Raw genomic sequence first — 18,016 nt, forward strand, 5'->3', positions numbered from 1 at the left:
GAGACCCGGAAGGTTCCAGGGTTTGGTGCTACAGTAAGAAAGTTCTGCCCTGGGTCTGACCTCAGTGTCTCCCGCAGTGGTTTTATTCCCACGTGGCCATGGTGGCCAGGCCCCCAGGGGGCCCCCAAAGACCCCACCTCCTGGCACAGTGGGGGTGTTGGCATATACCTTGCTGTCTCAGACCCCTCGCCCTGGGGAAGCCGCCACCCAGGCAGTGAGGACACTGAAGCAGCCTGGCCAGGCAGGCGGTCAGTGTGGCCTGGAGCCCAGGCGTCCTGCCCGCGGCCAGCAGCAGCTGGCGGCCTGTGAATCCCCCAGCCCCAGTCAAGTCTTCGAAGGACCCTGAGCCTGGCTGACGTTTTGGCACAAGGTCACAGGGACCCTCAGCCGTAATCGCATCACCGGGCTTCTCCTGAATCTCTGACCGTGGGTCCGTTCTCTGTCTTAGCCTGCTGTATCTTGGGGTGCGAGAGGACCCCGAGGAGAGGGTTCCTGGGGGGTGGAGGACACAGGACACTTTTGGAATCGGATGCATCTTCCGTGGGGAGAATATTCTGAGACAAAAACAAGTTACAAAGAATCCAAAAGGCATTGTTTTCCAGAGTCGGCTCCATGCCCAGCGTGGGGCTCCAACTCATGCCCCTGAGGTCAAGAGTCGGATGTTCCACTGACCCGAGCCAGCCTGGTGCCCCAGGGAAAGTTTTCAATTAGCAATAATCGTGTCCCGGATAAACCTTGGCTACAATGCTGCCCCTGCACAAAGCTCCAGTTTAAGGAGAATTGCTCAGGGGCACCTGGGGGGCTCCGTCTGTTGAGCGTTGAGCGACCGACTCTTGATTTTGGCTCAGGTCGTGATCTCGCGGTCTGTGGGTTCAAGCCCTGCGTCAGGCTCTGTGCTGATGGCTCGGAGCCTGGAGCCTGCTTTGGATTCTGTGTCTCCCTCTCTCTCTGCCCTTCCCCCACTCCCACTCTCTCTCTCCCTCTCTCAAAAATAAATAAACATTAAAAAAATTTTTTTAAAAACCTAGCAGAACTTTATTCTCAGTGTTCTGAGGCTGGAAGTCCAGAATGCAGGTGTGGGCAGGGCCGTGCTCACCCTCGGGTGCTCTCGGGGAGGGTGCTTCCTGCCTCCTTCGGCTCCTGCTGTCTCCGGGCTCTCCTGGGCTGTGGCCCCCTCGCTCGAGTCCCGTGGCCTCACCCTGTGTCTGCCTGTCTGTCCTCTGTGCCTCTCCTATGAGGATGGTGATCACTGGCTTTAGGGAACCCCCCCCCCCAGATAATCCAGGGTGACCCGCTCATGTCAGGATCCGTAATTCAAGACATCTGCAGAGACCCCTTTTTCCAAATAAGGTCCCATTCCCAGGCACCGGGGTGAGGATGTGGACACGTCTTTTTGGGCGGCCGCCATCCTCCACTGCTGGACGCAGGAGCCCCTGCCGCTGAGCTCACATGACTCCCAGGAGCTTCCCCGCCTCTGAGGAACAAACTGGGCTCTGTCAGGGCAGGTGCAAGGCGAGCCCCGAGGGCAGGGGCCCTGGCTCCCGCCCGCACAGCTGCGGTCTCTCCCAGCATCCCTGATTTAGAGGGACAGGATTCCCACCGAGGAAGGTCAAGAGAACATGAAATCAACTCACTCGTGCTCCCGCCTCACCTCGTGCTCCAACTCCCCAGCAGCACCTACTTGGTAATCTCCTGTTGTGCTTGGAACTCCGTGCCAGCCGTCACTAAGAAGCCACGAGCAGGTGCTCGGGACACACGTGTGAATTCCACCCGGCCCTGCACTTGCCGTGGACGACCTACTTGCCTGGTGGCTAAGACAGACGAGTGCGCAGGAGAGGTGCACCTGGTGGCGAAGTTCCAGAGGGCCCCCTGGAGGAGGGGGCTCCCGACTGCAGGCCTAGAGGACATCTAAGGGAATCTAGGAGGCGAGGCACCAGTCAGGAGACCTGGTCAGGACGCCCTGTCTCTCTCTGTCTCTGTGCCTCCGTCTCATTTCCCAACCTCTGGCCCCCAGCCACTGACCTCTGGCCTCCCAACCAGTTCTGATCCCGAGGCTGTCCCGGGCTGCCTCCTGGGGGACAGCAACCTTTGGCCGCTGTGGGGGGGCAGATGTTCTCTGAGTCACTGTTCAACGAGGAAACGGTGTCGATGTTACAACCTGTTCGGGGCAGACACGAGGTGCGGCAGTCCTTGTAAAGGAGACTGTACCCCCACTTTCACTTACATTTCCTCCCCTGCAGCCCCCGCCCCCCCACCGGCAGGACTCCAGGACTCCCAAAACCATGTCCCAAGCCAAACACACAGGCAGACTTTGAGCTGGTCGTGTTGGGATGGGAGTGGGGAAGGAAGGGCCCCTGCGGCCGGGGGGTGACCCGCTGCCTTTTTGGTTTCTTTGTTTTACTTTTTCTTTATTTTTCGCTCATCTATTATTTATTTTGAGAGACCGAGAGGGCACACGTGAGAAGGAGGGGGACGGGGGCAGAGGGAGGGAGAAGGAGAGGACCCCAAGGAGGCCCCACACTGTCAGCCCAGAGCCCAACGCGGGGCTGGAACCCACCCCCCCGCGAGATCATGACCCGAGCGGAATCCAACAGACGGATGCTCGACCGACTGAACCACCCCGGTACCCCAAAGCCACTGCCTTTTTAATTATTACTGTTCCTGGTTCAAGATACACAGAACGTAGGACTTGTCCTCTTAACTGTTGTTAAGGGCACAGTTGGGAGGCGTCTGGCGCATTCACGCTGTCGGGCAGCCGTCCCCTCCGTGACTCCCCACCTTCCCAGACTGAGCTCTGTCCCGCCACACACGGGAAGCCGTGCACGCGCATCGGAGCGCAGGATCATAAAAGAGCACGGAAAGGCCCCTCCGCAGTCTCGTCCCGACAGAGCCGCGAGTGCCGGCAACCCACCCGCCAAGCACCGTCTGGGGGCCTCCGGGCGGGCCACCAGGGCGGCCACCAGCCAGAGCCCACCCTGCTTGCAGCCCGGGGGGTGGGGGGAGGGGGTGACTGGGCAGCGCGGCGGGCGCGGCGCGGGCGGGCCGCTCGGGTTGATCCCCGGGTGTCTGCTTTCCCGCGGGGGCGTGGCCTCTCGGAGCTCCTCCCCCTGGCCCTGGCCCCGCCTTCCGGCCTGCCTCCGCCCTCCCGGGGTCCGTCCGCTAGAGGGCAGCGCTGCCCGGCGCTTGGCAGAGGCCCGGCTGGCTGGCGAGCGGAGGCCGAGGACGCCCGAGAACGCCCGAGAACCCAGGGGCGGGCGCAGGGGCTGCGGCTCCAGTCTGGGGGAGGGGTCGCCAGATAAAACACCGGGCGCCCGGTTCGACCTGAATTTCAGAAAGACAACGTTTTTTAGTAGAGATATGTTCCAAATATGACACGGGACATACTTGGGCTGAGAAAGTAGTCCCTGTTTATCTGAAATCCAACTCCTACAGCGTCCCGTGCTTTTATTTGCTAGACCTGGCGACCCTACGTCCGGGGACCGCACCGACAGCAGCCCGCAAGCAGAGGGAGCCAGGGCGGGGCTGCAGCTCTGGTTCCAAGCTCATCAGCTCAGTGACTGTGTCCGGATGGGCCACCGGGAGGCCACACCTGCCCTGAGCGGTGACTCAGGTGGATGTTGGCGGTCGTCCCGGCTGGCATCCAGGCAGAGGCAGGGTGAGGTGGGGCTGAACTGGGGGACCTTGCCTCTCTCTGACCTCTCACTCGAGGCGGCAGGATTCAGGACTCATTGGTCCAGGCCTCCAGGTGGTGAAGTGTGCGGTGGCTGGAGGTCAAAGGCCAGATCCGGTTGTTCTGGAAAGGTCAGCTGCAGTTGTAATTAGCGTTCTGACACTCTCCGGGCCTGCATACTGTGCCGCGTGGTCCCGAGCAGTGTCTGCTTCTCTCTTCACCCAGAGTCCTCTCCACCGGCCAGGCTTCCGCCTCCACCATGGCCCCTGTGCTCCCGCAGGAGTTTCCTTGGTTATATTTACACCATGAATTCACCTGGACTTTAACTGGGTTCACGAACGGAGCTAGGGGCTCTGACTCACTTTCCACCCCTCGAGGGCTAGAACCCCGCCCCCTTATCTGAGCAAGTGCGCCTGCGCGGGCAGAGACAGCGGTCGGACCCCCAGCCTCGTGGGGCGGGGTCTCCACGGAGAAACTGGAGAGCCGAGGGACAGACGGCGGTACCTGAGGCCTGCGTGCAGGTCAGGGGTGCTCGGTCCATGTCCGCGACCGTTGCGTTCTCGTGTCTGGATACCCGCGGGGCCATCGCTGTGCTGGCCACTCTGCCTGCACAGACACACATCGACCGCTCCTGCCAGCCGCCCTGACCTCCAGAGCTCCTTGGTGTCTTTCTATGGACAGTGTCCCCGATTGTCCCCCGTCTGGTATTCCGTGAGCTGACAGGCTCCACTCAGCACACGCGCTCTCCCTCTGGGCTCCTGAGGGAGGATTCCTCTATCCCGTCATCCCCTCACTGCCTCATTCATTCATTTGCTCACCAAAAACCGGTGAGGTAGGGGGCGGGGGGGGGGGGGGTGCTGCCGCTCTCAAGCCCCGGGGATGGAAGGGGCAGCTGCACAGAGAGGCTGAGGCGCTGGGGGCCTGGTGTGGCGCAGAGGTCGGGGGGCCCTGGCCACCCCGGGCACATGGCTCTGGGACCGAGGCACCGGCAGGGGGACCCACGGAAGGTGAGGCCCCATCTCCCGGGCCCCGCTGGGCCCGGACCGTCGGTGGCCCACAGGCGGAAGAGCCGCCAGCCAGTGACGCTGGGTGGAACTCAGGCCCAGGTCTCTGCAGAGCTGGGCCCCTGCCTCCAAACTGGTGAGTCTAAGTCTCCAGATTGGGTGCGCAAGGTGCCTCCGGCGTGGCTCGGGAGACAGACACCCGCCTGGCCACAGTCCGGTGGAGGGGAGCAGACCCCCTGACTTCAGGGCTGTGGGAATTCAGCATACTTCCCGAAAGGGTGCACAGGGCCTGGTGGGCAGGGCACAGCCTTCCTCTCTCCCGCTCCCGGTCCCCCGGGCCTTCCCTCGGGCCTCCTTGCAACCTACCTCACTGACCCCCAGCCCGTGCCAGAGGCAGGATGCCGGCCTTCAGAATGGAGGGCCCCCCCCCCAGCCCCCCGCCCCTTCTCTACCGCTCGTTGGCTCCTCTCTCCCCAGCAGTGAGAGGGCAACAGAGCGGGCCAGGGCTCCTCCGAGGCTCCTTGGCCCCGAGACGCAGCCCCGCAGCCAGCAGCCAAAGCCAGGAGCGGGCGGGGCAGGGCAGAGGGCAGCGGGTGGGCCGGCCTGGGGTGTGCTGGGGCAGCTGATGGAGTCTGGATGCCAGCTGGGCCAAGGGTGAGCTGACCAGAAGGCAGCCTGTCCGAGGAGGAGAGGCCCGCAGGCCTGGTGTCTCACACGCGGCCTCACGGGCCCCCGGGCGCCCATCCTGGCCCACGGTGCACAGATCAGGAAACCGAGGAAGGAAGGGCTGGTCCCAAGTCACCTGGGGGCCACGGGGGCCACCTGGGTCTGGCTCTGGGCTCCGTGTTGCTGGCCGGGGTCCCGGGGATGCCTTCTTGGGTCCCTGTGTGCCTGTGTGTCCGGGGAGGGGGCCGGGCGAGGCCACCTGCGAGGACTCATCTGAGACCCGAGGCTCTGGCGGCTGGTGGAGCTTCACGTGGGCTGCTGACCCAAGCGCAGGGGTCAGACGCGCGTGTCACGGCTGCGGGGGCCGCGTGGGGGCTGCCACGTGGGGGGCCCAGCCCTTCCGTACACCAGACCTCCAGCCCTGGCTCCTCGTGGGGCCTCCTCTCCCCTGCGCTGTCCAGCGGTGTCCCCCTACCTCTCCACCTTTCCCTCTGTCCCCTTTTGTCCCTTCACGTCCCAGCCAGAAATCCCTCTGGGGAGGAGAGGGGTCTCGCTGGCTGTCGCTCTGCGGCTCCCAGACCCTCCTCCCAGCCTGTGACCCAGGCGCTCCAGAAACCACATCCAGATGGTGATTTTGCCCATTGGTGCCTGAGTCCGGGGCCGCACGTCCCAGGCTCCACGTGCCCTGGCCGGCAGCCCTCGCCCTCCCTCCCCGCCTCCCCGCGGCCCTGGCCCTGCCCACTGCAGAGACCTGGGAATTGGGCCCAGAGGCCTCATCTCATCTATTTTTAAGCACAAGCCCATGAAAGATTCACAGGCTGCTTTATTTACAGGTGGCAGGCTGGCATGGTGTGCGCGAGAGGCCTGAAAACATGTCGGCCTAGGCGAGCTCAGCCTGAGCGCCCCGGGGCAGCCCGGCCTGGCTTGTGCAGGCCCCCCGGGCCCCCCTCCCCACGCCAGCCGGGCCCCCTGGGACCGCCCCCGCCTCATGCGGGCTGGGCTCCCCAGGCTACTTCCCTTCTTCCCATCCGGCCAGAGGCCCGGCTCCCTTGGGCCTTCTCCCCAGGAGGTGCCCCCCAGAGGTGACAGGGCGCTCATGGGGGGCTCCGCCACCCACCTCCTGCCCCTGCCCCCCTATGCAACCAGCTGCTCCCTAGCCCGCTTCCCTGATCCTGCGTGATCTCTGAGACACCCCCCTCCTGGGCTTTCGTCCTGCCCCCCCCCCCTTACTTCCCCCCAGGGCAGGTCTCTCCAGACACAAGAGGCAAAGTCAGGAGTGGCCCCTGCTGGGCCAGCCTGGGCCACGTGCTCATTTCATCCCAGCCGTGCTAGGTGGGGTTAGTGTCCCCATTTTACAGACTAGGAAATTGAGGTTCTGGCGCACTTGGTAACTTGGGTGTGAAGCCAAATCTTGGGGCTTCGACGGTTAGGTGAGGAGGGGTCACACAGTGCTCACTTTATCTTGGCTTCCAGAAGCGGAGAGCCTTGGCCCTTCCCTCCAGGCATGCCACCCAACCCAAGAGAGACACGCAGACCACAGGGCCCCACCCTGCCCCGGAGGAAGGAGGCTGTGGGCGGCCTGGCCTCTGTGGCTCGGCCTGTGGGACCCCGCAGGTCCCCGGGGCCGCCCGCTCCCTCTCCCCCTGCACCAGCACCTGGCGCCCAGTGACGTCCCCTCCCCTTGGCTGCGGGCTCACTCGGGCCTCGGGAGGGGGTGCCAACCCAGCCTTGATTATGTCACCTGGTGTCATGTGCTGTCTGGCTTAGTCCCAGCAAATGCCCAGGAGGGCTCCCAGCTGTTACCCAGCAGGGACCAGGGCGGACTCATGGCCGGGTCACCTGGGCCGCCACGGGAACTCGGGGCACTTGGCAAGTCAAACCAGAGTGTCCCTGCTCTGGTCATGCTCTGGGGAGGAACCTGAGGGGAGCCCTGCCAGTCCCCACCTACGTGGGAATCACTGATTTTAGAGAACATCTCTTTTCTCAGCATCTCCACCAACCCAGAAGATTCTCTGGGGTTTCACTTTCCGGAAACAAAAAGGTTTTGTTAGCTTTCCAAATAGGACGTTACAGGACTGAGTATGTCTTTCAGCCCCCCCCCCCCCCCACCGGCAGACCTCTCGCCAGCCCCCGCCCCGCTTCCCCTTTCCTATCCGAGGAAGAGCCTTTTCTTTTCTTGCGATGCTTCCCCAGGATGAGACTGGGAAGAAGGTGAAAGCGGGTACCAGCCTCTGTGTCTCGATGAGGACCTGGCACTGGGTCCGGAACCACCACTCCTGGGAGCCGGAAGAAGACGACGGGGCAGCCCCCCCGCGCCCCCCCTCCCCCCCCCAGCACGTGGCAGCCTCCGGGCAGCAGGTGTGGGACACAGCGGCCGGGACCAGTCTCCCTCCCTGTCACTTCCTGGCTGGGCGACCCCTACCTCTGGGAGGCTGTTTTCCACCTGTAAGATGGGGATGCACTTGCCCCGGAGCGCCGGCTCCCTGCCCCACCCCTGGATGCAGGGGACCCTTTCCCACCCAGCTGTGTCCTCTCCTCCTGTCCTGGTGCCGTCTGCCCAGGGGGAGGTGAGTCCTCCAGCCTGCGGACACAGGGAGACGCCAGCCGGGCTGTGGACACTGACACGAAGTGGTGGCCCCTCAGACTGGGAACGAGATGGAACCGGGATTCTCTCCCAGGTACTGACAGGTGTAAGGCGGCTGAAATGCTAGGGCCACCTGGGAATGGGCCACCGCACCCACACAGGGAACCCCACCTCCCTTGGAGCCAGAGCTCCCCATTCATCCTAAGAGCGAAGCTTTCGTATTTTGAGCGAAAACAGGCCAGTTTGGGGGGTGGGTGCCAGGAGACTGTGTCGGTGGCAGGTTGCCTCAGCATCTGAAACACCCAAGGGACCTCTAAGATTGTTCTCCGTGCCCTTGCCAGGCATACAAGTGCGTTCCGGAAATTGCAGGAGACACAGCACCCTGGCCACCCAGGACAGAAGCACGGGAAGGAGACGTGGCCTTACAACCTCAGCCTGCTCTGTGGGACCTGTTGGCCGCCGCAGCGGTCATCTGGGCGCCCAGGCGGGGCCCCTCCCTCTACCCCGAGCCAACGCTAAGGGCACCGATGCCGCCAGGCTGGCTGATCGCTGAGCTGATGTGAACGCAGTCGCCTGATATCTGCTCCTGGCGGCGCACCAACAGTGGGTGAGCGGTGACACACTGTTCCTGGCACGCAAAGCAGACACCCCCCCCAGCCCCGCCCAGAAACCCGCCCCATCCCTACGGCCTCCGCGGTGCGCCCACCAGGCCCGTAGAAAGAGAACGCCCGACGGCCGGCCAGCCGGGTCTCCCTGCAACTGCCAGAGGGGACCCGAAGGCGCAGATGGCCCAGGCGGCCGTTAGTCACTGGGGCGCGGTTGTTCGGCCACCGGGCCGCCAGGGCCGTGGCGTCCTTGGGTCGCCTTTGGAGCTCCGGTTCCGGGCTAAGGGGCAGCGGGGATGTGGGGGACACGAGGAGGGGCGGGGCGGCCGGCAGAGCGGGGGTGGGGTGGGGGCCGGGCGGCGGTGTCAGGGTCCAGGCCACCGGGCTGCGCGGCTGCGGGGCTGGGACGGGGGCCGCGCCGCCCGGAGCCGCGCGACCCGGGGGAGTGTGACGGGACGGGGCGGGGCGGGACGGGGCGGGGCGGGGCGGGGCGGGGCGGGGCGGGGCGAGCGCGCCTCACCTAGCCGCTTCCTGGGCGCGCTCGCTGCCCTCTCCGCCCCGCCCCTGCGCCCTCGCAATAAGAGGCGCGGGCGCGGCGGGAGCCCGCCAGCTGCCGCCAGCCCGCAGGTCGCCTTCGCGCAGGGGAGCCGAGGCGGGCGCCGTCGGGGCGCGGCGGGGCCATGGGGCTCTGGCCGTGGCTGACGGGGGCTCTGCTGCTGCTGCTGCTGCTGGTGCAGCTGAGCCGCTCGGCCCGGTTCTACGCCAAGGTCTCCCTGTACTGCGCGCTCTGCGTGTCGGGGTCCACCCTGGCCGCGGTCATCTGCCTGCTGCGGCACGGCGGCCGGACGGTGGAGAACTTGAGGCAAGGGGGCCGGGGGCTCGGGGGCCGGGGAGGGGGGCTCGGGGACAGCCCCGGGTGGGGCGGAGCGCCGGCCGCCGCCCGCTTCCGCTTCCCTAACTTTCTTCTCTCCTGTCCCTCCTTCCTGCCCCGCCCGCTCCTCTCGGGGCTCCCCGGCGGGCGCGCGGGGGCGCGGGGGGCCCCGCGTCACAACGTCGCCGCGCCCGGGAGCCCTCCCCCGCCCCTCCCCAGCCCCCCCTCCCCCCGCGCCCGGGGGCGGCCGCCTCGGAGGTCTGGGTCTCCCGCGCCGCCGCGTCCTTCCGCCCCGCCAAGGGCCCGCGGGACGCGCGGGACGCGCCGGGGGACGCCGGGGGGCGGCGGGGGGCGGCGGGGGGCCGAGCGGCTCCGGGCGCGGAAGGACGCCGGGCCCGCTGGGAGCGTCGCGCTCCTGCTTCACCCGCGGGCTGCGGGGCCGGCCCCGGGGTGGGCTTCGCCGGAGCGCCGTGGAGTCTGCGGCGCCCCTGTCCCCTCCGCACCTCCTCCTGCCTCCGCCCCCTGAACGCACCTGTGCTCCGACACCTCCCCTGCGTTCCCTTCTTCTAAGGTGCGAGGCTCCCTGGTGGGAAGGAAGGGTAGCTTGGGCCCCGGGGTCCGGCCTCAAGCCTGGGGAAGGAAGGGAGTGGCGCCTGGAACTTTTCTCTGGACAACTCTGGGAGCCGGGCGGTGCTGCTGCGGGCTGGCGGGGTGGGGTGGGGAGGGGAGGTCAGGTGGGGGCCTCTCCGGGCCAGAGGCTAAGGGGGGGCAAGGCTGCCTGAGCAGGGGCGTCCTCCTGCCCTGTGGGATCCCAGGCGTGGCTTTTGCTACCATTTCTGTCCGTGGCTTTTGCAACAGCCTCTTGGCTGTGACCTGCCGTGAGGATATTTGGTCTCTGAGGTCCCTGCCCCCTGTGTGGTTACAGGGCAGTTGGTGAGGGTTGCTGGCTTGCTCCCACCTCTGTCCTTGTCCATCCAGGCTGCCGGGGCCGGCCCACACTTTGTGGGTCCTCAGGCCCTGTCTTTCGGGGGTGGTGGCTTCCCGTGGTACCCGGAGTAGGCGAGGACTGGGACTGGAGGGCGCTCAGTGGGTCTCTGGTCCCCCGCCCACCGCCACCAGAGCCCAGACAGGCGTCCACGGGAGTGCAGACCCCAGGGACAGCCCGGGGGTGGCCCTTCCGGCCGTCTTCCCTCGTGGGGAGGGAAGGGCAGGGCCTCCTTTGGGGGTGGGTTCCCAAAGCTGGGCCCCCACCACTCCAGGGCAGGGGTGCCTGAGGCTGCAAACGCCTGTGACGGCCCGGCCCCTTGCAGGGGCCTCCACTGGGCGCAGGAGGAGAGGTGTGGGTTCAGGGACCCACGGGCCGGGGGGCTTCTTGGAGGTGGTGCTGCCTGGCAAGAGCCGGGCCAGGGGATGGCACCTCTGGTTCTGAGGCGGGGGGAGCCCCGGGCCGAGCTGTCCCGGGGCAAGGGGGGGGGCAGGCGGGAGAGCTGGGCCCAGAGCAGGTTTTCAGAAGCGACAGGAGGCAGGGAGGTGGCCCTCCCCTCCCCCCACCTTGTGTCATCAGGTGGCCTCTTTAGAAGCAGCTTTCTTGTCTTTTAAAAGGACTGACTCAGACTTCAAAGCTGCCTCCCAGGGGTCACATCAGAAGCCACCAGTCTCCTTTCTGACTTGGTGACTGGACCTGGCAGGCTGGTCACACTAGGACTGGGCCTGCCCTTGGCCCCGCCCCCCCGGCTTGGGTCTGCTCTCCTTAGTCCCAGTGGCCTGAGATTCTGGCCCACTCGGGTGTCCTCCTCAGGACTGTAGAGGCTCTGATGGTGGGGGGGGGGGCTTCCTGCTGCCCTCCCCTCCCTAGGGCAGCCCCGGATCCAGGCTCTGCGGGGGGGGGGGGGGGGGCCCCCCAGGATACTGCCAGGTAACGGCAGGTGCTGTGTTCTCCCCAGGGAGAGACCACAGCCTCCTTCCCCTGGATCGTCAGGTCCCACAGGGGTGGGTCACAGGGATGTGAGCCCCTGGCAATAGTGGGGGCACTGGTGGGGCATGCTGTGAGGAGGAGTTCCTCGAAGGGGCGGGGTGGGGGGTTTGCCCCAGGACGGGACCCGGGAGGATGGAGCGGGGGTGCCAGAGGGACGGAGCGCACAGGCTCCCTGCCCCCTCACCGCAGGCCCCCGTGGGGCTGGGACATGCCGCGTCTTCACTCACCAGCTTGTCCTGGACCCCTGAGCACCCTGGGTGCCTGGCTGCTCTGCTCTCCAGCCCCGCCCTGACTTCTGGAAGAGGCCACCTTGCCTGAGGCCACAGCCTCTACTCCCGTCTCCCGTGGGCTGCTGTACCTCCACTGTGGGGACGGGCGTTATCCTGTGCCTCACTTAACTGCTGAGGAGTCCGGGGTGTGACCGACACCCGCAGGTATAAGGCCTGCACAGTGCGGGGGGGCGGGGGAGGTGGCCGCCCAGGGTCCCGGAGTTAGACATGGCGGAACTGGGGTGCCGACCCGCTGGGAATGACTCCCAAGAGCGTGTTTTGTCTTTTCCCTCCGTGCCCACCCAGCTCTGCGGGGCTGGATGCCAGGCTCTGGGCGCTGGAGCCCTGGGGGGGACGGGGGGGGCAGCCCTGCTCTGCCAAGGAGCTCCCCAGGGAACCTTTGCCTGTTGGACTCAAGTTCACAGGGTGCGGGGAACAGTGATGGGAACAGAAGAGCTGAGGAGACCCCGGCCCGGCTGGGGGGCTGAGACTAAGAACTCCTCCCAGGCCGATTGTGCCCTGTTGGCTGGGGTGGGTGGAGTTATTAGGTCGTCTTCCCCATTCTGGGAGGAGAGGCCCTTAATACACCCATTTGACAGAGAGAAAAATAAAGCTTTTCTGTGCCGCCTGTGTGAGAAGTAGGTTCCGCCGCAGGGTCAGGAGATCCTGGTAAGAGCCGCTTAACCAAGAGGCTTTACTCTTTTGTGCATCGAGGGAGACCAGAGCCAGGCCGCCCAGGTCCACGGAAATCTTCCGGCCCCTCCGGCCCGTGGCTCCGCCGTTCTCGGGGTCCGGGATGCCGCTGCTGTGGCAGGGCCGCTGGGTGTTGGCCCGCGTGCTTCTGTGTCCATCCGAACTGTCAGGACCCAGGTGGCATAGCTCTTAGCTTCGAGGAGGTGGGGGGTGGGGGCAGCAAGGCACGGTTTGTGCAGCCGATGCGTTGTTTCGGCCGGAGAACGGGGGCTTATTGATGCCAGTCAGGGTTTGAACCCAGAACAGCCCAGCCTCTTAGCCAGCCACTCGGTGGTCCTGCAGGGGTGCACGGAGGGGGGCACGGTGCAGTCAGGAACTCATGTGGCACATGGGCGCTGGCCGGGGGTCCTAGTGTTGCAGGAAGGTCTGCCTTTGTTTTTCTTGGGGTAGGACGGCCAGGGGCAGTGTCCTTCCCTGGATGTGCTGCTCGGAGCCCTGGAGACCCTGCCTGGGGACTAAGAGCTTGCCGGCCCCCCCTCCTTCCAGCCCCCTGGTGTGCACCCCATTCCCACACAGCCCCTCCTAACACCTCTGGGCGTCCTGCTGCACAGGCTGGAAACCCCACCCCACCCGGCCCCTATCCCCTCCTTGTGCTCCGACACGTCGCACACGTGGAAAACATTCCTGCCCTGCCAGGTGGCCTCTCTGGAGCCTCCTGTCCCCTGAGCAGATCGATGGCTCCATGCTGCCTTCCTGGCAGGGCTGTCCCCCAGATGAACCCTCCGAGACCTTGCTCTCGGGGTGGCGGCGGGGGGGGTGGGGGCGACGGGTGCAAACCCAGAGGGTTAGGCTGCGGGCTGGTGCACCTCCCGCCCCCAAGTCCGGGGCTGGGGGCAGAGGTCAGCAGGTGGCCTGGGGCTGGCCTTGAACTTCCTTCCAGCTGCTGGAGCACAGTGCTGGCTGGCTGGGGGGGGGGGGCGCGGGGGGCAGGGGGAGACTGTCACTCTCATCCCCTTTGGATTCTTACCTGCTTGCAACACCACATTTCACTTTTCAGTTGCTCCCAGGGTCGCAGCCTCCTGGGCTCAAGGTCCACACCCTTCCCCTTTCACAGGCAGACGTGAATACTTAGTGAGGTCAGGTGCATCGCCCAAAGTCATGGCCAGAGAAGGGAGCCAGGATCCGGATCTGCCTCACCTAGAGCTTGCGAAGGCCCCACGTGTCCTCAGGCTAAGTGCAGAAGGTCTGAGGAGCCTGGGCTCCCCTGGGGCACTGGAAGGATCTGTGGCGTCCTAGTGCTCAGAGGTTCTAGGTGGTTCTGGGTTGGGTAGAGGGCTCCTGAGAAAGATCCAGGAAGGGCCAGGACAGCCCATCTATCTGTCCGACGAACCATCCTGCTCCCGGGGGCCACGCGCCATGAAGTGGAAAGATGGCACCTGTCACCCCCCTGGCAGCGGGCACCTACCAGGCCACCTGGGCTCCACCTGGGGAGGTGGGGTCACGGAGTTGGGGGCTAGGGATGGAGAACAGCCCCCAGAGCTGTGCGGCCGAGTCCCCGGGGCCAGCACCAGGGACACCTGGCTCCCAAGAGGGCGGCCCCCCTACGCTCTGCGGCTGGCTGCCAGAAGGGCCCAGTGGGGCTGGGCTCAGGACAATGGCGGCTGCTTTGGGCTGGCCGAGTGGGGACAGCGTCACTTCTGCCTGGGTGGTGTCTACAGAGCCTCAGGGAGGGGAGGGAGGCCTCACAGCAGCTTCTGGAATTCGGTCTTGCAATCCCGAGTCTTCACCCCCGCCTCCTGCTTGCCCTTTGCCTGGCGTCTTCTGCTTGTTTTCCGAAAACCGGGTTAAGAGTGGGTCCCGGCCCACCTGGCGTCCCTGCGCTGTGACCATGGGCAGGCGGCTTCACTGCTGAGCCTGGACTCCCTCCTCCGTGGGGTGGACGTCCCGGGCGTGCCCACCTCGCAGGGCTACTGTCTGAGCCGAACGTGAGGGTTCCCATCAGGCCCTCGGCACAGTGCTTGGCACGTGCGAGGCGTGGGGGAGGGGCGTGCCCACCTGCCACTGCTCTCCGGGGGTGGGGGGAGCCCCGCTTTCTGTCCCTGGAGGCGCGCGGGGGGCACCCGGAAGCGTCCTCGCTTTGCTTCCTTCACGTTGAGAAACTCTTAAACCGTTCACCTCGCTCACCGCTTTTACGGAAAACCTTGGAACGCGACGTGACGTGACATCAGGAGAGGGAGAGGTGGGGGCGCGCTGCCTCCAGAGACTATGCTGTGTCCCCGGGGACGCACCGGTGCCTCCTCCAATCCCAGCGTGCACCTTGCTTTGGCAGCCTGCCCGGGTCACGGTAGCTGCCGAGTGTCGTGGTGCGTGTGTGTGTGTGTGTGTGTGTGTGTGCGCCCAGCACGCTGCCTGAGGTCCGCACACGATATTCCCTGCAGTTCTGGAAAAACCAGTCCGCAGCCAATGCCTTCCAGTAGATACAAAAAGAAATCCTGGCAGAAAAGGGAGAGAAGTCCTGGAGACAGGCAGACGCCGGGGACGGCCACATCTCAGTGGGGGTGTGTCATTGCTACCGAGCTGGACGTTTAAGAACGACTAAGGTGATGAGTTTTATGTCACATGTATTTTACCTCTATTTTTAAAGAGAGGGAGACAGAGAGATACAAAGGGAGACAGAAGCGGGCGAGTGGCTCTACCAGAGAGAACGCCATGCACTTGCAGGTGTGGCCCGAGACCCTGTGCGGCGGCGGGAGGCGCCCCGAGTGAGTGGGGGTCTCCCTGGCTGCCCTGCCCAGTGCCCCGCGAATCCACCTCTCCCTGGGGCGGGGGACACCTGGACGGCTGCCGTTTTCTGATTCGGACCACCCTGGAGGGGCGCAGGGCCGGCCTCAGGATCCGATCCCGGGAGAGGCACCCAACTTCCTGGTGGCAATTTCCCATTGCCGGGCAATGCCGACCTGCCCTCCAGGCCTGGCTGTGCCGGCCGCCCGAGGGCTGATGCCGATTCCCCTCTAGATGCAGCCAGGGTTCTCGTTCCCATGTGCTTCGCTCTGACCGCTGGTGAAACAGAGGCTTTTGCCTGTTTACTGGCCATTTCCATCGTTCCTCTTTGCGAAGCACCTGCTCGTGACCCCTCCTTGTCCCCTCGGTCCTCACAGTGACCGAGAAGTGGTCTTTGTAGATGAGAAACTGGGGCCCATGGAAGGCCAGCAGCTGGCTAGTGCAGCCCCGGAGCGGGAAGGGATGTACGGGCAGGCGTGGCCTGAGCTGGCCGAGGCTGGCAGGTCCGGGGAGGGAGGTGGCCTAATCACCTCGCCCAGCAGCCCCACGTTAGCTGCTGCGCCTCCCTGGGGCTCAGTGTCCCCCTCTGCAACACGGGGCAGCTGGGTGAGACACAGCTTGCAGACGCACGGCCAGCCCTGAAGCCTCAGCTCACAGGGGGCCCCGGAGGAGTCAGACCCACAGACACAGGGAGTGGGAGGGAGCGGGGGGAGGGGAGGGTCCGTGTTCAGTGGGACAGAGTTGGGTCTGGAGGGTGAGGTTGTCCTGGGATGTGAATGTGCACGATGCCGCTGGGCTGTGTGTGCTTAACGGCAGTTGAGACAGTACATTTTAGGTCATGTGTGTTTTATGACGATTTGAGTCCAGCGCTGAGTCTCTGCTCTCCTGACAGCCATCCCTGGGCCTTGGGCGGTTACTTCACCCTTCTGTATAAAGCGGGAAATCCCTCCCTTCCCATCAAGACCATGGACGGCCTCCGCTAACTCAGGGGCTGGAGGGCGCCCGAACCTTCGGGGAGAAGGAGACACTTCTGGGTCAGGAACCCTTGGGTCCGTGGGGGCACATGTTTAGTCGCCTGCCCCCCCCCCCCCCCCCCGCAGGGGATGGGAAAGACCCAGGGGCCCTGCAAGGAGTTGACATGACACTGAGCCTCACGCCTTGGGCTCCGTCACCCCCAGGACCCCTGATGGGTCCCTTCCGGGGTACGAGCAAAGCGTCCCAGGCCACTCTGCCTCCCTGTGTTCTCCAAGGCCCGCCAGCACCTGCAGACACATCCCCACAGACATACCCACTCACACCCGCCACATGCTGCTTGGAGGCGGCCCCTGAGGGTCCCCGATGCTCCAGAGCAGCTACCCGCGGGGGCGGGGGCGGGGGCGGGTGGTGTCCCAGGCCTGTGTGCGTCCTGGCTCCCTTCCTCTCTCGCCTGTGCCCTCGGGAAGTTTTTAATGTTTATTTACCTTCCAGAGAGAAAGAGAGAGAGACAGAGTGTGAGCAGGGGAGGGGCAGAGAGAGGGAGACACAGAATCTGAAGCCGCCTCCAGGCTCTGAGCTGTTGGCACAGAGCCCGACGCGGGGCTCGAACCCACGAACCGCGAGATCGCGACCTGAGCCGAAGTCGGACGCTTAACCGACTGAGCCGCCCAGGCACCCCTATAATTATTATTTTTTAAATTTTATAAGTAATCTCTACACCCAACGTGGGGCTCGAACCCACAACCCTGAGATCAAGAGGGGCACGTTCCGCCGACTGAGCCAGCCAGGCGCCCCTCCACGTTGGGTTTTTAGTCGCTGACACAGCCAGGAACCAGACCCAGGCTGGCCCTGGGGGCTCTCAGCCTCCAGCCTCCTTCCAGCTGAGTCCCCCACTTGGCTGAGCAAGCAGGGGTGTCGGGGTGAGGGCGGGGTCACACGGGCAGGTCCCTGGAAAGCAGATGTGGAAGTGGGCGCCCTCCCCTTTGCCAGACAGAGGGCAAGCCGGGGCTCCGTCTGCCGTGGGGATCTCGGGGCCCCTGCCAGCGGGGCCCTGCTCAATGATGCCGTCTCTCTTTAGCATCATCAGTTGGTTTGTCCGGACCTTCAAGTACATGTTCGGCCTTCGCTTTGACATAAAGGGCCGCCAGAAGCTGGAGGTGGACCACCCGTGTGTCATCATTTCTAACCACCAGAGCATCCTGGACATGATGGGTAAGGCGGGGCCGCGGAGGGGCTGGTGGGAGAGCTGGCCCTTCCCAGCTGCAGGCCCAGCCCGGGACCCTGCCCCCGTCTCTGTGGGGGAGATGCTTCAGGGAGGTAGAGCCCGGGCCCGGATGAGCCGGCGGGCGAGGGGATGCGGACCCGGGCCAGCGGGACCCGTGCCTCCCTGCAGCCACACAAAACTGCATGTGCCTGACGCTGCGCATGGGGCGCTGACGGCTGGGAGTGCCGCTTCGCTCCCTCCCTTTGCAGGCGGGAGGCAGGGGTGGCTAGTGGGAAGGCACGATGGGCCCGGGCCTGTTGGTGGTCGAGGCACGGGGCCGGCGCTCTCCTCCTTGGGAAAGATGGCTGCCAGGCTCTGAGCACGGCCTCCACCTGCCTGGTGTCCCATGGCCACCTGCAGGCCTTATGGAGGCCCTACCCAAGCGCTGCGTGCAGATTGCCAAGCGGGAGCTGCTCTTCACGGGGCCTGTGGGCCTGATCATGTACCTCGGGGGTGTCTTCTTCATCAACCGGCAGCGCTCCAGGACCGCCATGACCGTGATGGCCGACGTGGGCGAGCGCATGGTCAGGGAGAATGTGAGTGTGGGCGGGGTGGCCGCCGGGGACAAGTGCGTGGTCAGGGACAGAGTGAGTGTGGGCTTGATGGCCGCAGGGGGCAAGTGCGTGGTCAGGGACAGAGTGAGTGTGGGCGTGATGGCC

The 18,016-nt window shown here is 65.3% G+C and overlaps 1 protein-coding gene and 1 pseudogene across 1 annotated transcript in view; one reads left to right on the top strand and one right to left on the bottom strand.

Moving 5' to 3' along the window:
- Positions 1-641: 641 nt before the first annotated feature.
- LOC125928273 (uncharacterized) lies at positions 642-765 on the bottom strand (annotated as a pseudogene).
- Positions 766-9,081: 8,316 nt separating this feature from the next.
- AGPAT2 (1-acylglycerol-3-phosphate O-acyltransferase 2) overlaps positions 9,082-18,016 on the top strand; it is a 12,689-nt gene continuing 3,754 nt past the window's right edge. Inside the window, exons 1-3 of the mRNA XM_049631304.1 lie at positions 9,082-9,391; positions 17,172-17,305; positions 17,718-17,893. Of these exons, the coding sequence (XP_049487261.1) occupies positions 9,210-9,391; positions 17,172-17,305; positions 17,718-17,893 (492 nt within the window). The 5' untranslated portion in view covers positions 9,082-9,209. The remainder of the gene's footprint in view (positions 9,392-17,171; positions 17,306-17,717; positions 17,894-18,016) is intronic.

The sequence above is a fragment of the Panthera uncia genome, chromosome D4 (assembly GCF_023721935.1).
Source record: "Panthera uncia isolate 11264 chromosome D4, Puncia_PCG_1.0, whole genome shotgun sequence".
Classification (NCBI taxonomy): Eukaryota; Metazoa; Chordata; class Mammalia; order Carnivora; family Felidae; genus Panthera; species Panthera uncia.